This window comes from Theobroma cacao, chromosome 8, assembly GCF_000208745.1.
Source record: "Theobroma cacao cultivar B97-61/B2 chromosome 8, Criollo_cocoa_genome_V2, whole genome shotgun sequence".
NCBI classification, from domain to species: Eukaryota; Viridiplantae; Streptophyta; class Magnoliopsida; order Malvales; family Malvaceae; genus Theobroma; species Theobroma cacao.
This window is the reverse complement of record NC_030857.1, coordinates 1,020,984-1,039,050: the sequence shown is the minus strand read 5'-3', so window position 1 is coordinate 1,039,050 and position 18,067 is coordinate 1,020,984. Positions and strand designations below refer to the sequence as shown.

Sequence of the window (18,067 nt, the reverse complement as noted above, 5' to 3'; positions counted from 1 at the left end):
CTGTTTATGGTGGTTTTATTTCGATTCTACTGGAGAGTCATGCTGGGGTTTTGTGTACGAGGTACGGAGCGGCTCTTTGTTGGAGTTTAGAATGAAGCGAATTAATAACTGCCACGTCATTAACTGAATGGCATTTCCGTCATTTAAGTTGTGAACGCCAAGTAATCGCTGTCTTCTTTGACCGTAACGCCATGGACCAAGCTCTTTATCTCTCTTTTGCCATAGCAAATCGCAGAGAAGCTCTTCACTGTCGATCTGATCACCAGAGCCGCCTTTAACGTAACCGCCCACCGCCCGTGCACCGATTAGGTAAGCTTTTGAATTCCTTTTTGTTTTCTTTTCTGGTAACTTATTCAAGAAATCAGGAGCTATTTCTCAGTTGTAATTAGCATAGAATTTCCTTCAATTTCCCTCAGAATTCTCTCCATTCAATCCTTTAAAAATTTATCTTCATTTGATCCAAAGAACCTGATCTTCCTCGCTGTGGATACGTCTGAAATTTTATTCAATTTTCATTTCCACAGCTGTTGATTTTACTTTGTTATGGTTTGGTAATAATTTCAGTTGTTGTTTCCTCAAAAAAGAACAAAAAGTGCTTTTCTTTCTTAATTGGTTCAAAGCACCAGAGAGTTAAGTGGTTTGGATAAGTTTTGGATGTTGAGTTATTGAGTTTTTGACATCTTTATGTTAATTATGGATGACTATTAGCTTCATGGCTTTTATATTGAGCAAAAAGAAGTTACATCTGACAGAAATTGAATTATGAATTGAGATAATTTCAGCTGTGTAATTCAACACATTTCATCATTGTAATCACTTTGGCCATGAATTTTCATATTAATTCTCTTGGATTTGTTTTGTGAATTGATTATTTTTGGTGACTCTGATTATTTTTGCAGGTATCTATTTTTTTATTTGTAGGGGTTTAGAGATATGAACTGGGTTCAACGCAAGATCTATCTCTACAATGTCACCTTTGGACTCTACATGTTGGATTGGTGGGAGCGTTACCTTTTCAGTATCCTTTTTCACTATGAACCTAATTTGTAACTTCTGGTTTAGAATTCTTGGATTTGCATGCTGTTAGGCTTGTTAAGATTTTGTTTGGATCTCCTTATTCATAACTAACTTTTACCAAACAAAAGGATTAAACATGGTCATTTTCTGGATGCCTACAACAGAATTATGCTGACATTGTTATCGAAGGAGCTGCGTTTTGTTTTCTAGCATTTTTGTGATTGGCTGTGTGATCAAATTAAGTTTGTGATCGCTGTTTAATTCGATAAAGGTTAAATTTTTGGAATTTTTAGAAATTGGGCTTTGATATCTGCGAGTTTAGACTAGAGCAAAGGATCCCGTTAATCTATTTGTTCACGCAATACCATTTCTTAAGTCTATGTACCATTATCATATCCCACTTGTCAGTTCCTAGACCATGGCAGATATTTTGGTGATTGTGTTGATGTGGTTCATCTTCTACAATAGCTCAAAATATGTAACTGAGTTCTGCAAGAGGTAGATCCCTCACCTTCTCCTCTGGTTCCATTTCATTGAAATATTTTTGGTGAGATAGGCAGAAGTTATGTTTAGATCGTCTAGAACTTGGTTCCTCATCGTAATATTTTTCGTTGTCATATTGTCCTGACTATCTTGTGCCTTGTTTGTCACAGAAATGTGGATTTAAGTTCTTTTTGGTATTAGGAGTTTGGTTCTTGTTTGCATCGTCCTGGGGAATGCAATACTCAATGTTACATTGTTTTAATCTGCTCTTTTAGAAATAATTTACAAACAGAAGAGGGAAGTAGGGGATCACAAATGTAGTTTCCTTAAGTTTGTTACAGATTATGGAAGCTGATTGGTGTGACCTAGAAAATTAGGATTATAAAATCAAGACTGTGGATGAAATAAAAGAAGATATCTTTAAATCTTCTACTCTTCATCCATCCCTTCCTCTTTGAAAGCTTTCATACATTGCTTATATCGTGATTGGGAAATTAATGTTCTTTCCTTGCTTTATTGTCTTACACATGTAAGATATTTCAAATGATGTTTTCAAATGTACTTCAAGGTTATGTACTGCATATTGTGAACTTATTCATATGATAGAACTTAAGTTTGGTCCAATCTCGCGGAAGATTGGAACTGTGTTTGGGATGTTGCTGTATGCCTTGCCATAACGAAAATATTCTGTTAATTCGACTTTGTTAGAAAAATCATGATACTCGTGCATTTTCTTGACAGCTAGTGTAAAGGTTATCTTATCGTAGAGGTAGTTGTGTCAACCGCTACAGTCGGAAACACTTATTTAGTTCATTTTTCCCTTAAAATTTCAGGCATCTATCGTGAAGGTCAGGAATGGCATCGGCTTGACAGATTGTGACGATGATCCCAAATGTGAAAATTTTAAATTATTTGGTTGAAAGTCTTACTTTGATTTGGATTCACATACTACTTTTTTAGTATTTAGTGAACAATCGGTGCATGTCTCACTGGTATTCCGCACTGTTTTCATAGCTATTCCTTGCAAAAAGGTTCAAAGCATTGGCGTTGTTGTGTAATTGTTGAAAGTTTTCTAACATACAAAGCTTTTTTGTGTTCCACTTAATGTAGCATACTGTATTATTTCTCTCATCTCCCTACAATCTTTAACCATTAGTTTTTCTATGAGGTTTTATTGTTGAAACTTTATGCAGCCAGTTGTAATCCCTAAGGAACAGGGATTAGTACCCAAGTTATTCAATTCTGTTAGAAAGGCTAACAGATAAATTTAGGGTGAGTTCTTGATTAGTTTAGTCTAAAAATTTCAAAAAATTAAATTAATCGAATTCTCATAATAATATACGTTAAAATCGATTGGTTTTATTATTTTTTCAATATTTATATTATAAGGATATAAAATATCTTAGTAAAGATCATTTTCAGATGGATTTGATAATAAATTTCGAATCTAAAAAACTTATCAAAATAATCGACTAAAGTTAAAGTCGGAACAAATCAAATTCGATTAGTTTTGATCGATTTATTTCATTGAAATCGACTAATATTCATCACAAGATAAACCAACTTAAATTGGTTTTGATCGATTTATTTCAGTGAAATCGATTAATGTTGATCACACTGTAAACTAACTTTAAACATGTACATAATGTATTAAATTTTATAAATATTTTTTTTAAAAGGAATAAATATTTAAATTTTAAATACAATGTTTGAGATTTGAAATTCATATTCAATGGAAACTCTCCCTTAAACGATCCAAAGATTGTTAACCATCCTTTGCGGGGAATTCTCAAGTTGGAATTTCCCTCTCCAGTCTCCACACTCCTCCTATGAAAGAAAAAAAAAACGAAAAAAGAAGTAAAAGTAATTTGAAAAAGGAATTACTAGAACAATATTTCTAATTCGGGCACTCTCGATGATAAACATTAAACAATACGCCAAGTGGCATTAGAGGGTTTGTAAGAAGCAAAATTTTGGAGTACAAATATCACTTTCTCTTTACTATAATTAGCTACATATTTCTATAAAACGCGATCATTTCCGTCGGGCGAGTTTGGCTCTCTGTTCCTCTATTGAATCCAGAAAAAAAGGCGAACTGTATTAAAAAAACAAAGAGATATCAAAGATCGTTGTAATTGCGAGCAACGCCGTGGTATAACCGCACCGGAAATGGATAATCCTGGTTAGTTTCTATATTTGTTTTCTTTTTACCTTCCCGAATTCACTTCGCCACATTGCGTTTTTATGGCGGTTTTCTCCTTTTACTCTTCTTCGAACTGTTTAATTTATTACAGTCTCTGATTTTTAGTGCTCTGTTTGGTTGTTGAGAAAATCAGAGGGAAAATGAAAATAGAAAAAGAGAATAAAGAACTTGGAAGCTTACACTGCTGAGCTTACTCAATATAATAATATTCTTTGCTTTTATTTTGTTTTTTACTTTTTCTTTTGCTGCTTTTCGATTCCGTTGCCTTTTTTACTTTTATTGTTTTTTGTTTAGGAGAGATCTATGGCGGTTAGACAATTGGAAAGCTGTTTTATAGCCTTACAGGTTCCACCGATTGCTGTTTAAGGTTGAATTGAGAGGATACTGAGGTATCATTAGAAGATGGATGGAAATATGAGGTTCCTTTGGAATTTGATCGTGATTCCTTCACATGTATATTTGAAATATTACCGGATTATCTGTGAAAGCAAAATCAAAGGAACTGTAAACTTTTTTGATGTCTTATGAGCATATTAACTCCGCTATTACTTGTGAAATAGGAATATCTCAAATGCTTTATTTGGCTAATTGCACTCGAACTTGGTTCTTGAAATGAATGATTTAGGGTATGAAACTAAGCATTAGGTGTGGAACAATTTCTTTAGACATCCTTAACTATATCTTGTCGTTGCCAACTTCCTCAACATTGTTAATATAAAATTTGGATCAGTATATTGATCTAATCTACTCCATTTGGAATGGTACAACTTGGCAGGAAATCCGCAAGATATGGTTGTGCCACCAGTTGAAGGTGTTGCAGGGGGAGGCACAGCATATGGATGGAATGACAGTGGTCTCCATGTCTCGAATCCACTCAAGGGCTCAATTGACCCCTCAGAAGTTCCAACTGCTGATTTAATACATGTGTGGTGCCTCCCAAGCACAGCAAATATTGGACCACAAGAAGTGCCTAGAAATTTAGAGCCTGTAAGTCATCACCATGATTGTTTATTGTTGCTGATGAGTATAAAATGAGAAATTCTTCTTAGGAATATATTCATGCAGGTTCAAGGGGTAGATTTGGACATCTTCATTTAACCTTATTATTTTTTGAGTAGGCTTATAAATGTGTTTGCTCACCCCATGCATGCAAGTATAAGTCATGGTTGATAGTTTAGCCTGTTGTTTTGGTTTAGACTTGCATGTTTTTATATCATATTATGGTAAATCATTATTGTGTGGATGCTTATTAATGTGTTCATGTTTTTATATAAGATAAAAGATTGCTTTCTTTTGACATTTATCATTTATATCCTAATAGAAATATCAAATTTGTTCACCTTTCCATACTGCTGTTGTTCAATTATGTATTCGTTCTCTTATCTTTATAGTCTATAGGGAAATAGCCTTCTCACATCTTTGCATGGATGCACGCTGTGGGGGGGAGGGTGGTTGCAGTGGAGGAGGTTTGAAAGGAACTTCAGGATAGATTTCACAATGTATGATATGTGTATTATAATCTTACTTTTTTTCCTTCTTATTTAGATTTCCTTTCTCGTAGTTTGTAGGCAGAACAGAAACACTTTGTCTTTTTGTGTGCAGTTGATTTTTTTGACTCTTCTTTTCTGTCCTTTTTTTCTCTATTTTCTTTTACATTTTCTCTTTGGGGCATGAGGGGTTGTAGAGAACAAATTTAAGGAGTGATTACTACAAGAAATGACTCAGATGTTCTTTGAGTAGATATGTTGATCTGCCTTCTAACAATTTTTTAATCTTGAAGATAAGCCTTCTGGCAGCTAGAAATGAGAGAGAAAGTGTTCAAATTGCTATCCGTCCAAAAGTCTCTTGGAGCTGTTCTGGTGTTGCTGGGGTTGTGCAGGTTCAGTGCGGTGACTTATGCTCTGCATCTGGTGATTGGTCAGTTTCTAGACAATTTACGGCTCTTTTTATGGGATACTTTTATATAACACTTGCTAATATTTGGCTGTGGGCAGCCTGATTGTTGGCCAATCATTAACATTGCGACGTGTGGTTCCTATATTGGGTGTACCAGATGCTCTTGTCCCTCTTGATCTTCCAATTAGCCAAATAAGCCTACAACCAGGGTACTCCCCTGTTAATGGTTTCATGGTTTGTGTTTTGGTGTGAACTAATGCTGAGTGGCTTCTTATTGCTCAAGACTAAGAAGGTTGTGTTTGTTTTTCCCCTGCTGCAGGGAGACAAGCACTATCTGGGTTTCTATAGATGTGCCAAATACACAGCCCCCAGGCCTATACGAAGGAGAGATTATCATTAATGCTACAAAGGCAGATTCAGAGTAACAGGCCTTCCTCTTTATACTGTTACCTTTAGTTCTGCGTTGTTCATCATAGTCAATAAATTACAGCTGTTAAAAGATTGTGCTTAATATTTTGTATGGGCTTTTGCATGAATTGAGTATTGTTGCCCATAATTCTATTTATTTCACACTTGTTATTATAAACATGTAATCTTAAGAATTCATTCTGATTTAACTCAGATCCTCATCACAATGCTTGGGCAAGGCTGAGAAGCATCAACTATTCATGGAACTTCGTAACTGTCTTGATGCTGTGGAGCCTATAGATGGAAAACCATTGGATGAAGTGGTGAATATCTGAATTTATTCTTATTTGTTTTCCTACTAGATTTACCTTTTGTTTCTCTCCTTTCTTTCTCTTTTCAAGCTGTTCATAAATTAATTGCTTTATAGGTAGAAAGAGTGAAATCTGCAACTACGTCTTTAAGAAGAGTTCTCCTGTCTCCATCATTTTCTGAGTTCTTTTCAGATAATGGACCTGTTGATATGATGGATGAAGATGCTATATCAAACCTTTCAGTACGGGTCAAGTTAAGTTTGACAGTTTGGGACTTCATTATTCCAACAACTCCGTCACTTCCTGCTGTATTTGGTGTATCCTGTATGTTTATTAAGTTGAATTCTTTCTGTATTGATAATTTGTGTAGGCTGCCGCCTTTATGACTGAGACCAAAGACTAAAGGATTATCCAGTCCTCATATACCCTGGCATAATAATTCAATTCAGATTAATTTTGGAATGACTGATGACAAGTTATAGGTATTTCATTTTCTTTTCTCTGGAGAACTCAGTGTCTGCTTAACCATGTATTAGATATCTGACACCGTAATTGAGGATCGCTTTGGTGTTGAACACGGGAGCAATGAGTGGTATGATGCATTGGAACAGCATTTCAAGTGGCTTCTTCAGTACAGAATTAGCCCATATTTTTGCAGATGGGGTGATAGCATGCGTGTTTTGACTTACACATCTCCCTGGCCAGGTAACAAAGTAAATTGTCATTAATCTACTATTACAGCAGCGATTGCTTGTCGTTGTTCCTCTCTTTGATATATATTTTTCATCTTCTGCTACTGCAGCGGATCATCCAAAATCAGACGAATATTTTTCAGACCCACGACTAGCAGCATATGCTGTTCCATATAGTCCAGTTGTCTCTCGGTATACAGCTAGTCGCATGCTCACTTCTCTCAGGTATTTTTGTCATAAAAACTGATGAATGTCCATGGCTTGTTGATGTGCAACAGTAATGATGCAGCAAAGGATTACTTGCAGAAAGAAGTTGAGATCTTGAGGACAAAAGCTCATTGGAAGAAAGCATACTTTTACCTGTGGGATGAGGTATTATCTGTATTTCGATTGGCAGAAAAAATTATCTGTTATATGACATGTTAATGAGACTTAATGTCCTGGAAAGGACATGATGCCTCAGCTTTTCTCTATTTATTATTTTTGGTCTGTACAGTGAGGTTAATCAATCTCCATCTTTATACTTCTTTTGGGTGTGCTAGAAGTCTTTTCTGTTGCTGTATTTCCAGTAGTTGATGATGTTGCAAAGGCATTAGCATATTGTTTGCTGTGTGTTAGCGTTATATGATGACCTTGATACACTGATGAAAAATTAATTCTTACGCAGCCACTGAACATGGAACAATATGAGTCTGTTCGCAACATGGCAAGTGAGATTCATGCTTATGCTCCTGATGCTCGTGTTTTAACCACTTACTATTGCGGTATGATTTAACAGTCTACTTGTTTAATATTCCATCCAACATGTCAGCTACCTCTTTCATAAGCTACAATTTTCCCTGGAGCAATTGTTTGTTAACTGATTGAATGTAGAATCAGATATTTGCATCCCAATATCGTAGTATAAAGTTTATCTGGGCAATTATTCACTTTTGCATGTGTTGAAGAGGCGCCATGGTCATATCATTGACTATTAAAGGCTTATCGGTCAGCTGTTCTAGTTGTTCTTCTATATTATTGCAAATTATGTGAATCCATGACCGAGTTTCAAGATTTCAGGAGTTTTTTTTGCTATTTTCACGTTATAAAATTGCAGGTTGGTAGCAAGCCATCCTTCTCTGATCATTTGTGATGTTTCACCTGGTTTCCTTCTTTTATGTAGGCCCAAGTGATGCTCCTCTTGCACCAACTCCTTTTGAGGCTTTTGTAAAAGTGCCAAAGTTCCTACGCCCTCACACTCAAATCTATTGTACAAGGTATTTCTTGCTAATTCTTGTTCAAAGGGTTCTTTCTTATCCTCAAGAATAAGTAAAATTTGTGTTTTTGCATGCAGTGAGTGGGTTTTTGGTAATCGAGAGGATCTGGTTAAGGATGTTATTTCTGAATTGCAGCCAGAAAGTGGAGAGGTACTGCTTACTGATGGTTTACCTATTTCTGTGTGTGTGTGTGTGTGTGGGCGGGTGGAGGGGGAGGGGGTGGTGTGAATATAAACCATAGTTCATTTAACTATTTTGTTATGAAGATTTTTGAGATCAACCATTTTCTAGATGATGATTATGATGGGATTTTGCATAAAAAAATCTCCTCCCTTCATGATTTTTAGATTAAGACAAAATGTTATTTACTTCCTTTCATCAAGTGAAGTGAAAACAGATTGCTACTGGCTTCATCGTTAAAATATGTAATGTGTTTATCACTGCTTGAATCATGTCTCTGTCCTGTCAGGGTCCAAAATTCTACTGCACAGTTGCAGAGTTCTTACTTTGTATTTTGTAAAAATAAAACTTCTAAGCCCCGACATTACAGCTATGAGCACTATGAAAGGTTATGCTGATGGGAGTGAGCTTTTATTTTAGGAATGGTGGACATATGTCTGCATGGGTCCATCTGACCCACATCCAAACTGGCATCTTGGAATGCGAGGAACACAGCATCGTGCTGTGATGTGGCGTGTATGGAAGGAAGGTGGAACCGGTTTTCTGTATTGGGGTGCCAACTGCTACGAGAAGGCAACAGTTCCCAGTGCAGAGGTATTAATCACTTGGCATTCGAGTCTTTAATAGTGATAACTGAATGGCATTTCTGAGCTCTGTCAAAGGTTTTTCTGAAAATGCAAATTATGCCTTTGTGCAGATAAGATTTAGACAGGGCCTCCCTCCAGGTGATGGGGTTTTATTCTACCCTGGTGAGGTGTTCTCATCTTCAAGTCAACCTGTTGCTTCACTTAGACTAGAGCGCATTCTTAGTGGCTTGCAGGTGGGGCAAATTTCGGAGTCAGCCTGTGTTTTTCACATTGTTTTAGCTTCTGTCAGTACCATACTAGCTGCCATTTCTGGCATTTAGTAGTTAGAGGAATACGAAAAGGAAATAATTCGAAGATAGTTATAGTAACTTTCCTGTTATGAGTGTTACATTTGGTTCTGATTTACTTAACGTCTTTTCTTTAATGTGGATTTAGGACTTTGAATACCTGAAGCTTTATGCATCAAGATATGGCAGGGAGGAAGGGCTTGCCCTTTTAGAGAAGACAGGTGTTTATCTAGGTCCCGAGCGTTACACCGTTGAACATGTACCCATTGATATAATGCGGGGTGAGATTTTCAACACATGTAGATCATCATGAATTCATGAATACCTGTCATTATGTCATTGACATTCCCTTTTTGTTTTTGTAACAGTATTTTCATTCATAGAATAGAAACTTTTTGTATTGTATAAATTATGCAATGGTAAAAAGACAAAATTTAAGAAAACTCTCGGCCAACTCTTCAAATTTATGTCGACATGTAATTAGGATAAGCTGCAGATGATGGTTTAGTGGCATCGACGAAGAGTGATTCTTCTGTGTGAGAAAATGAAGGCACATGTTGGGCATCTTTGCATCTCAACGCACCCCCCTAGCTTCCATCCAGGCATATGATGTAAAGGTAACGAAAATACCCAGTGAATTCCTACACATTTCATTCATTTCTCAGGTTTTATTTTGAGGAGCTTCTCCTCAAAAGTCTCGGGCTTGGCCTCCATGGCCCTTGCTCTTTAGGTCCAAATGAATTTACTCATATAGTAGTCAAAGAGTCATATTCATTGTTTGCAAAACTCTCTCCTTTCTGCATTAGTTCCTAATAGTTACTTTCCCTTCTCTTCCCAATCCCACCATCTCCCGATCCCTTTCTCATATCCACCCCTCCAAAAGAAAAAAAATGGTCCCAGGACCAAAGTTTGTCCAAAATTTCGAATCTGGATGCATAAACTAAAGCGTGTGCTTGGATACACGTTATCTCCTTATTCAGAACAACAAATTCTGTAACATGTAATAACATCCATGGAAATTAGGCTTGGGTCGAAATTACAGGACCATGTAGGAATGAAGTTTCCACGTGCTTGGTTCGCACCGAGAATGGGGTTTATCAGGTACTAACTAGTAAATAAGTTTTGATACAAAGCTAGAGTGGTCGCAAGCCAATGGAACTGAAGTCTGGGGATGGGAAATCAGCTCTTTTGGTCCTGTACTTGGGTGCTAGATTTGTAGATTGTAGGGTGGGTGGTGGCAACTGGTAAGCAATAAGACCAAAGACTCAAAAGAGACAAAAAAAATTAAAGGCAAAAAGCTATTGGCTCGTGCTCACCCAGAGCTAGTATCTGAATCTGACCCCACGATCTGTAAATGTCACAATTAGCAACGTTTGGCTCTTGTGGGTTGTAGGCAACCTTTTGTGTGAAGAAGAAAAGTGAGGTGGAGGGAGGGAGGGAGGGGGGAAGAGAGAGGTTAATGTACGTGTCTGGATTCAAGGTTGGACCTTTTGCTGCTTATGGGAATCAGGAAAAATTAAAAAGAAAAGAAAGCAACCAAAAAGTTTATCAAATTGGTAATGATTACCCCATGGCCTGTCATTCAAATTACTATTTTCTATTTATTTTATTCTATTTTATTTATATATTTATTGGCTTTGCTTTTTGACAATTGCCCATCGCCTCACATTTCTATATCTGCTGTTATTGTAACTTGAAAACAATATATACCTGTTGTTGTAGATGAGCATAATCATAAAAGTGCAAAGCTCAGGGTCTTTCTTCAAACCGAAACCTGTTAAAAGTAGATTGCTTTTCATAATTTAAACTTGTTGGACACCATCTCGCTCAGTTTTGAACCTCATAGTACAATTTGGAGTATGTTGTTCTTTTTCCCCCATGCTCTTTATTTTTCCTGTTTCCATTTACCTTTTACCTCATTTACTCTTCCAACCTCCATAGCCTTCTTTGCAAATTTTTACTCATTCTACAGCCTACAGATTGCAGAGAAACAAGAGAGCAAATGAATTGAGCTGCAAACACACATACCCACACCCATTTTACCTATTTGCAAGACAGGAACAGCCAACCAGACCTCATAGAATTCAGACAAAAAATAAGGACTTCAATCCAAAACTATATGGTGTTGATACATAACGTCAATCACAGCCAACCTTGTTAGGGCAAGTAGACCGCAAAACTCGCACCTAGGAACTCATTCATGCTTGTCTATAAAGGTATAAAGATTGATTTCTTTTCTAAACCCTCCCTCAAACAATGCACCTGTGATTTTCTCTTTTTTTTCTTTCCATTGAGAAATTTATTCCACAAACTTTAGATTCTTGTTTTAGTGTTCACATATGAGCTGTTTTAGAAAGGTTATTCTTTAATTAAGACATGGCTCGAGGTTGGTATTATGGTATAAAATGCATGTTAAGGACATCTATTCAAACAAAAATCTTTAATCTCAATTGATACTTCATTTAGTGTTTTTTGTCGTGATTTTACATCACGTATTTAATTTTATATTATTAATTAAATTTTTAGTTTAACAACAAAAATAAATAATTTAATGATAAGAATGATGTTAATATAAAAAATTTATTGGATATGTAATATAAAATTATTAAAAAACACATATAAAGTCAAATTGATGATTAATGAAAAAAGATAGTCAAGTTTTTTTTTCTATGGTAGAAATTAAACATGTATTCATTATTAATGAAGCCCACATGTTTTAATGACAACAAGAATGATTGGATTGATGAATTTAATTTCCTATTATAATGATCGATTTCCTCTACTTTAGCAATATGAAAAGGAAAAAATCTAAAATTAATTAAAGGTAAAGAAAAGGAAAATTAAATAAAAAAAAAAGAAGAAGGGGAAAGGTTCTTATCCGTTAATGCAAAGCATGGCTCCACGTTCGAAACACTTGATTGGCGCAACTCTTACGAAATCTGAGTCTTGCCTATCCAAACTGGCCTTTTAAGCTAAATGCCTATTGCCCCATTACGTTATAAAAAATAAAAAGAAAGTGCTTTTACTAATTTTAGCTTGGGTTTGGAATAAAGACTATTTCTTGTTGAATTAATTTCAAGTCATTTTCCCATGGAACCCAAATAAAGTAGTAGTTTTGATTGATTTCTTTGAACATAATCAAAACCATTTCCCATTTTTGAGCTGACTCTTGACTACGTATAAAAATCATTATTAAAACTTTTGTTATGATCTTGTCTTTAAAGATGTTAACGAATAAAGTATTTGTTAATTTTTAACTATCATAACACGAATCTTATTATTTTGATAAACCTGAATTTAAAAATTCTAAATATTACTAGTTAAATAAAATATTTTATTAAAATAATTTTTTGTATATGTTATTAATAAAAATTAAATTAAAAAATTAAAAGTTAGTTCATGAAAAATAAATTAAAATTTAAAAACATATTTAAAACAATTAATGAATTTTAGTAAGCATTATATTAGTTATAAAAAATTTATAAACAATATATATAATTAATATAATTATTTATGACAGAATTTAAAGAATAAATACTTTTCATTATCGAAATTTGTGACAATTAATAACTTTTATATAATCTTCTTAGAACTCGATTATAAAATATCTAAATTTTTCTTAACAGGATCGAGTAATGTAGGGTATTACCTATTTCCACCTTTTCTCTTCATTGCTATCCCAAAACACGTCATAACCTTCCCAAAAGAAAAGAAAAAAAAATATTAAGGCTTGAACAAAATATTGACTATTAAATTGAAAATTTTGTCTTTGCTTTTACATGAGCCCCCATGTAAGATTGCCCCCCGCGTTGGCAGGATGTACAAAGGAGTAAATGATGTAATTTGACCTTAAAAAAGAAAAGGTTAATGTTGTAATGTTTTCAACGAAAACATTATTGGCAAAACCCCTTAAAGAGATTCTTTGTGTTCATACTTTTGCCTTTGGCTGCACATGCAACTTCAAGCCATATGCCCAAAACATCATTTATCCTAAGTCAATAATTTGTGGATTATGACTATTAATACAGAGGGGGGGCCCTCCTGCTTGTTTAGACAAAGGGAAACTTTGATCAAACTCCATCTAGGCCGTCCACATTATTAGCATCTGGAGTGTTTGACTCGACCCTCCTCCTTGAATGGAGGGGCCCAGCCGTGATGAATGGTGGTGGAGGCCAGTGCGGCTCAACCCTACGTCGAACCCGAAGGCTTAAGACACATGCACCCCCCCTCGGCGCATTTGTGAAATCGAAAGCTCCAACCTTTTGCTCAAAGCCGGTGGCCTTTTTCCCACTAAAGACAAATTTTACTTTGCTTTTTTCAGTCTAAGTTGTAAGCAAACTTTCTACATTTGGGGGCACCAAACGATACAATCAAAGGTTATATGCATGATCATCTTTGATCTTGAAGATGAAACATGCACCATGGAGCATGATAAGTCATGAAACAGAGAATCGAGGCTGTGAACTGCAGAAGAATCAAAACTTCAAAGGACTTTGTCTGTGAGCACATGAGAGCTTCGAGGACATTTGTCATCACCAATATCCTGTAACGTACGGGCTACAATAGAGACAATCAAAGACTCCTTTTTTTTTACATAAGCCCAGAGAGTACCGTCTTATTTACCAAAATTGCCACCCATCTCCGTCTCTTCGCCCAGAAGGAATTATATTTACCAAGAAAATGAAAGCTATGAGTTGTCTTTTGGACAAAAATTTGAGCATAATCACGAGAAAGCCACTCCCCGTCGGACGAAAAGTTATTTCAGGTTTGTCTCATTGTCTTGCTCGTCCTTATCTGCTCAATGGCATTATCGTTAATACCTCCTAAAATATTACCTCAATACAAAACACATGATCTTTAAGCTTGAACAAGGACAAATATTCAGTTTTCTATTTTTCTATCTTTCTTCTTCTTTTCTCCATTATTATTAGTCAGTTTGAGCAAAACACACGTTGAGTTGGGGTTGAAAAGTCCAAAATGTCATCCCTCGGAGACCGTGACAAAGGGGTTCCTGCAGGGGTATAATTGACTTTCGGTGCGAGTCTCAAAAAAGGTTCACAAAAAAATATGGAGGAATGAGTTTTTAAGACGAGAAAATTCTGAGGGGGGCTATCTGCACTAAACGACAAGCACCGCCTAGTCCCGAATTCTCCCGACAAATGTCAGCAACCCGGAGAGATCGACACGTGGACGGTCAGATTTGGAAACGCAGCCAGAAGAGGGAGCTGATGCGTATAGATTGTCTCTAAACCATAGTTAAAAAATCCACAGTTTCGAAAAACTTAACCATGGTTAATGCTGGCGCCGCTTTAACCATATTTTTTTATTAGTTTGATTTTCGTTTTTCACTTCATTCAAATCCCTCTCTCTCTCGTTTTCTTTAATTATTTTTGCTTGTATGTCGCTTCTCTCTCTTCAATGTCTCTGTGTTTCACTGTTCTTTATCTTTCTGTATCATGGACATGAAGCCGCCTTATGGGACCTCGCGTGCTCTTCCCGGTCATGACTCGAAGAATTAGTTGAATTGGGGCTTTCATTTAGTTTCGTTTTGTTTCACTCTAATGGAAGCTACACACTGAGCCAAAAAACTTTGTCTTTTTCTTACGAGTTTTTATCATTTTTTTCCCTTGTGAAAAACGACCATAATCTTTGATTCAAACCCATTGTTTGTACTCAAGCTCGATGGTTTACTCCAACTAAAACGGGGTTTTTGTTTTTTTGAGGCTCAAAGCAAAAACCAGAACTTTTTTGGTTGTCTTTGATTGGGGTTTGGAGTAGAAATAAATCATGGTGGAGCTTGAAAATTCGTCACCAATGACAGTTTCTACAGCTTCTGGAGAAGCAAGTGCATCTTCTTCAGGTAATCAGATTCAAGGCACTCAACCAACAGGAGGAGGACCACCGAAGAAGAAAAGGAATCTTCCTGGAATGCCAGGTGAATTATAAGAACAGTCAAAGTCCACCCATGTTTTTAATCTCAATAATTTGAATTTCCATGTTTTCCTTCATTTTGTCTCGCAATGTTGAAAAAAGAATCATCTTTTTCTGTATCTTTTTTGATTCATTCAGATCCAGATGCTGAGGTAATAGCTTTATCTCCAAAATCCCTACTTGCCACCAACCGCTTCGTTTGTGAGATCTGTAATAAAGGCTTTCAACGCGATCAGAACCTTCAGCTCCACCGACGGGGTCATAACTTACCATGGAAGCTGCGGCAGAGAACCAGCAAAGAAATTCGAAAGCGAGTCTACGTGTGCCCTGAGCCAAGTTGCGTCCACCACAACCCAGCTCGAGCCCTCGGTGATCTTACCGGTATCAAGAAACACTTTTGCAGGAAACACGGGGAAAAGAAATGGAAATGCGAGCGGTGCTCTAAAAAATACGCTGTTCAGTCCGATTGGAAGGCCCACATGAAGACTTGCGGCACCCGAGAGTATAAATGCGACTGTGGCACCATCTTTTCTAGGTAAGAGGAACTCATCCGTTTCCATTTCATAATTGAACACCCTTCTCTTCCATCTTTATGCGTTTTTCTTCCTTGGTTTTGACGGTAGATGATGTGTTCTTGAAGGAGGGATAGTTTCATAACGCATAGAGCTTTCTGCGATGCTTTAGCTGAGGAAAGCGCGAGGGCTCAAACGCTGGCCATTGCTAATACAGAAGGGAATGTTAACGTGAGTGGCAATGGCAATGGGAACGGGAAAACTATGGTTGGAGGAGCAGCAGCAACATCGCCACCACCGCAGCCTTTAACACCGTCTACTGCTAGCGTAGTTTCACCGGGTTTGTCAATTCAGAGTTCAGGTAAAAATTTGTGTGTATGTCAATTTATACGTTTACTTTTATATGGACGGTTTTCTTGCTTTGTATTGTTTATTTAGATATATAGGTCAAAGTAGAGATAATCGTGGGGGTACTTTTATATATATATAATTGTTTTTGTTTTTCTATTGTGGGTGAAGAGAGATGAGAGTCCATTCAGATGAAGTTCTGGTTTTTTATGGCTCTGTTTTGTCTCTTCTTGATGTCGTTCTCGTTTGGATATTTAGCCTTAGAGAGTACCTAGCAAATGTGTGGTTGGTGAGGGGAGAGAGAGAGAGAGAGAGAGAGAGAGAGAGAGAGAGAGAGAGAGAGAGAGAGAGAGAGAGAGAGAGAGAGAAGTTCAGGAGTTTGGTTTTGGGTTCACGAGCGAGATGGTTACAGTGTCAATAAGTAAGCTCAATGATCGAAGATCGAAAAGCGAAAAGGGTGAACTGAGAGAAAGAAAGGCAGCCATTATTATTGCCTTTGCTTTTACTTCCGAAGCTTTCAAGTTATAGGACTTGCATAAAGGCCATAAAGAAAAGCCCCTCTCCCTTTTAATCTCTCAGCTTAATGTCTTTGGTTTTGTCTGCTGCTACTTCAATCTTCATCATTGTATTTTCACTATATACCTCTTTTTTGCAAGTTTCTTCAATGGCCTCTCATTGATATTTTCACTGTTTACATTCCTGCAGAAATACCAGATAATCCGATGGGTCTTTCACCACCAACTCCAGCAGCAACTAGTACCTCTACTTCAAATAGCAATGTTTTTGCTAGCATATTTGCACCAAACTCTCAACCATCCAAGATACCAGCGCCATCTCCGATCTTTCGATCAGCAGCACCTTTAGAGCGCACATCCCTCTCCCTTTCCTCTCCTCTCTACCTCTCCAACAATGGCTCCTCGATCTTCACTGGACCTGAACATGACCATTGCCATTATGCTCCGTCTCCGCAACCAGCCATGTCCGCTACCGCATTGCTACAGAAGGCTGCCCAAATGGGTGCAGCAGCATCAAACCCTTCACTGCTCCGCGGTCTAGGCTTGGCGGTATCGTCAACCTCCACTGCCGGTCAGGATCCTAATGTGAAGCCAGAGAGTAGCTCTTTGACAGCTGGCCTTGGCCTTGGCCTTCCCTCAAACGGAAGTTCTAACTTGACTGATCATATGATGGACCCATCCTCGCTGTTCGGGAACAAGCCTACTACACTTGACCTTCTTGGCCTTGGCATGGGTGATGGTGGAGCTTCCTCAAACGGACTGTCTGCTTTGCTCACTTCCTTCGGAGGTGGCTTCAATGTTGGAGCAGCTACTACATCATATGCGGCAGGATCAGGGAGTTCGCCTAGAGAAACATGGGAAGGTGCACCTGAGAGAAAACCCAATGGCCCAGCCATGCTTTAGAGGTTAATTCAGTTCCCTAACTTCCCCCTGCTAAAGGAATTGAAGAAGAAAAGTTACACCATTTTGTTTTTCAATCTTTTTTGTCCATCGTCGACACAAAAGTGCTTAGAACCCAGAGAAGGATGTTAGAGTTAGACATTAATTTTGGCTTTCCTTTTGTTAGTACTGCCTTTTAAAGTTAGTTTCCTTTTGAGGTAAAGTTTAATTTTAAAATCTTGGAGATATCACTCGGGGAAAAGGGTTGTACAGGAACTTCGTAGTTAGAAGCTAGCAAACGTAGCACAAAATATGATGCTACTATTATACAGTTCTCTTTTTCTTAATTGCTGTGTTTCACTTTGCTTCCAACCTGACTGTCCACGCAGGGTCCAATTTACCACACATTGACTGAACGTAAAAAAACACAAGTTGCAAACTTCAGTTAAAGACAATTTAAGTTCCATTAACCCAAGGTTTTTGAGTAGTCCAAGTTTGAAAATGATTTTGTTTGATGGGAAGATGACGGTGCATGGCATTATGGTGAGCTTGAAGTTGAAAG

The 18,067-nt window shown here is 37.0% G+C and overlaps 3 protein-coding genes across 3 annotated transcripts; all 3 read left to right on the top strand.

Moving 5' to 3' along the window:
* On the top strand, positions 8 to 2,631 carry LOC18591356. The gene is made up of 4 exons (XM_018125857.1): positions 8 to 309; positions 900 to 1,018; positions 1,443 to 1,515; positions 2,334 to 2,631. The coding sequence occupies exons 2-4, from the start codon at positions 934 to 936 to the stop codon at positions 2,344 to 2,346; spliced, it is 171 nt and encodes a 56-aa protein (XP_017981346.1). The 5' UTR covers positions 8 to 309; positions 900 to 933; the 3' UTR covers positions 2,347 to 2,631.
* On the top strand, positions 3,519 to 9,787 carry LOC18591355. Its single transcript, XM_018126328.1, has 16 exons — positions 3,519 to 3,682; positions 4,479 to 4,690; positions 5,484 to 5,620; positions 5,698 to 5,808; positions 5,919 to 6,020; positions 6,222 to 6,330; positions 6,435 to 6,635; positions 6,855 to 7,023; positions 7,121 to 7,202; positions 7,289 to 7,382; positions 7,678 to 7,774; positions 8,173 to 8,266; positions 8,344 to 8,416; positions 8,867 to 9,040; positions 9,144 to 9,266; positions 9,469 to 9,787. Exons 1-16 carry the CDS (start codon positions 3,670 to 3,672, stop codon positions 9,631 to 9,633), a joined length of 1,956 nt encoding a protein of 651 aa, XP_017981817.1. The 5' UTR covers positions 3,519 to 3,669; the 3' UTR covers positions 9,634 to 9,787.
* Positions 14,680 to 17,852, top strand: LOC18591353 (protein indeterminate-domain 2). The gene is made up of 4 exons (XM_007017425.2): positions 14,680 to 15,255; positions 15,390 to 15,786; positions 15,892 to 16,124; positions 16,817 to 17,852. Exons 1-4 carry the CDS (start codon positions 15,108 to 15,110, stop codon positions 17,527 to 17,529), a joined length of 1,491 nt encoding a protein of 496 aa, XP_007017487.1. The 5' UTR covers positions 14,680 to 15,107; the 3' UTR covers positions 17,530 to 17,852.

Bases quoted from the DNA above. Each gene is read 5' to 3' on its own strand.
- LOC18591353 (XM_007017425.2), top strand. From the start codon at position 15,108: ATGGTGGAGCTTGAAAATTCGTCACCAATGACAGTTTCTACAGCTTCT. The intron at 15,256-15,389 runs GTGAATTATAAG...TGATTCATTCAG, and splicing joins GAATCTTCCTGGAATGCCAG to ATCCAGATGCTGAGGTAATA. The intron at 16,125-16,816 runs GTAAAAATTTGT...ACATTCCTGCAG, and splicing joins TTTGTCAATTCAGAGTTCAG to AAATACCAGATAATCCGATG.
- LOC18591356 (XM_018125857.1), top strand. From the start codon at position 934: ATGAACTGGGTTCAACGCAAGATCTATCTCTACAATGTCACCTTTGGA. The intron at 1,019-1,442 runs GTATCCTTTTTC...AGACCATGGCAG, and splicing joins GTGGGAGCGTTACCTTTTCA to ATATTTTGGTGATTGTGTTG.
- LOC18591355 (XM_018126328.1), top strand. The intron at 7,203-7,288 runs GTATACAGCTAG...GATGTGCAACAG, and splicing joins TATAGTCCAGTTGTCTCTCG to TAATGATGCAGCAAAGGATT. The intron at 8,267-8,343 runs GTATTTCTTGCT...TTTTGCATGCAG, and splicing joins ACTCAAATCTATTGTACAAG to TGAGTGGGTTTTTGGTAATC.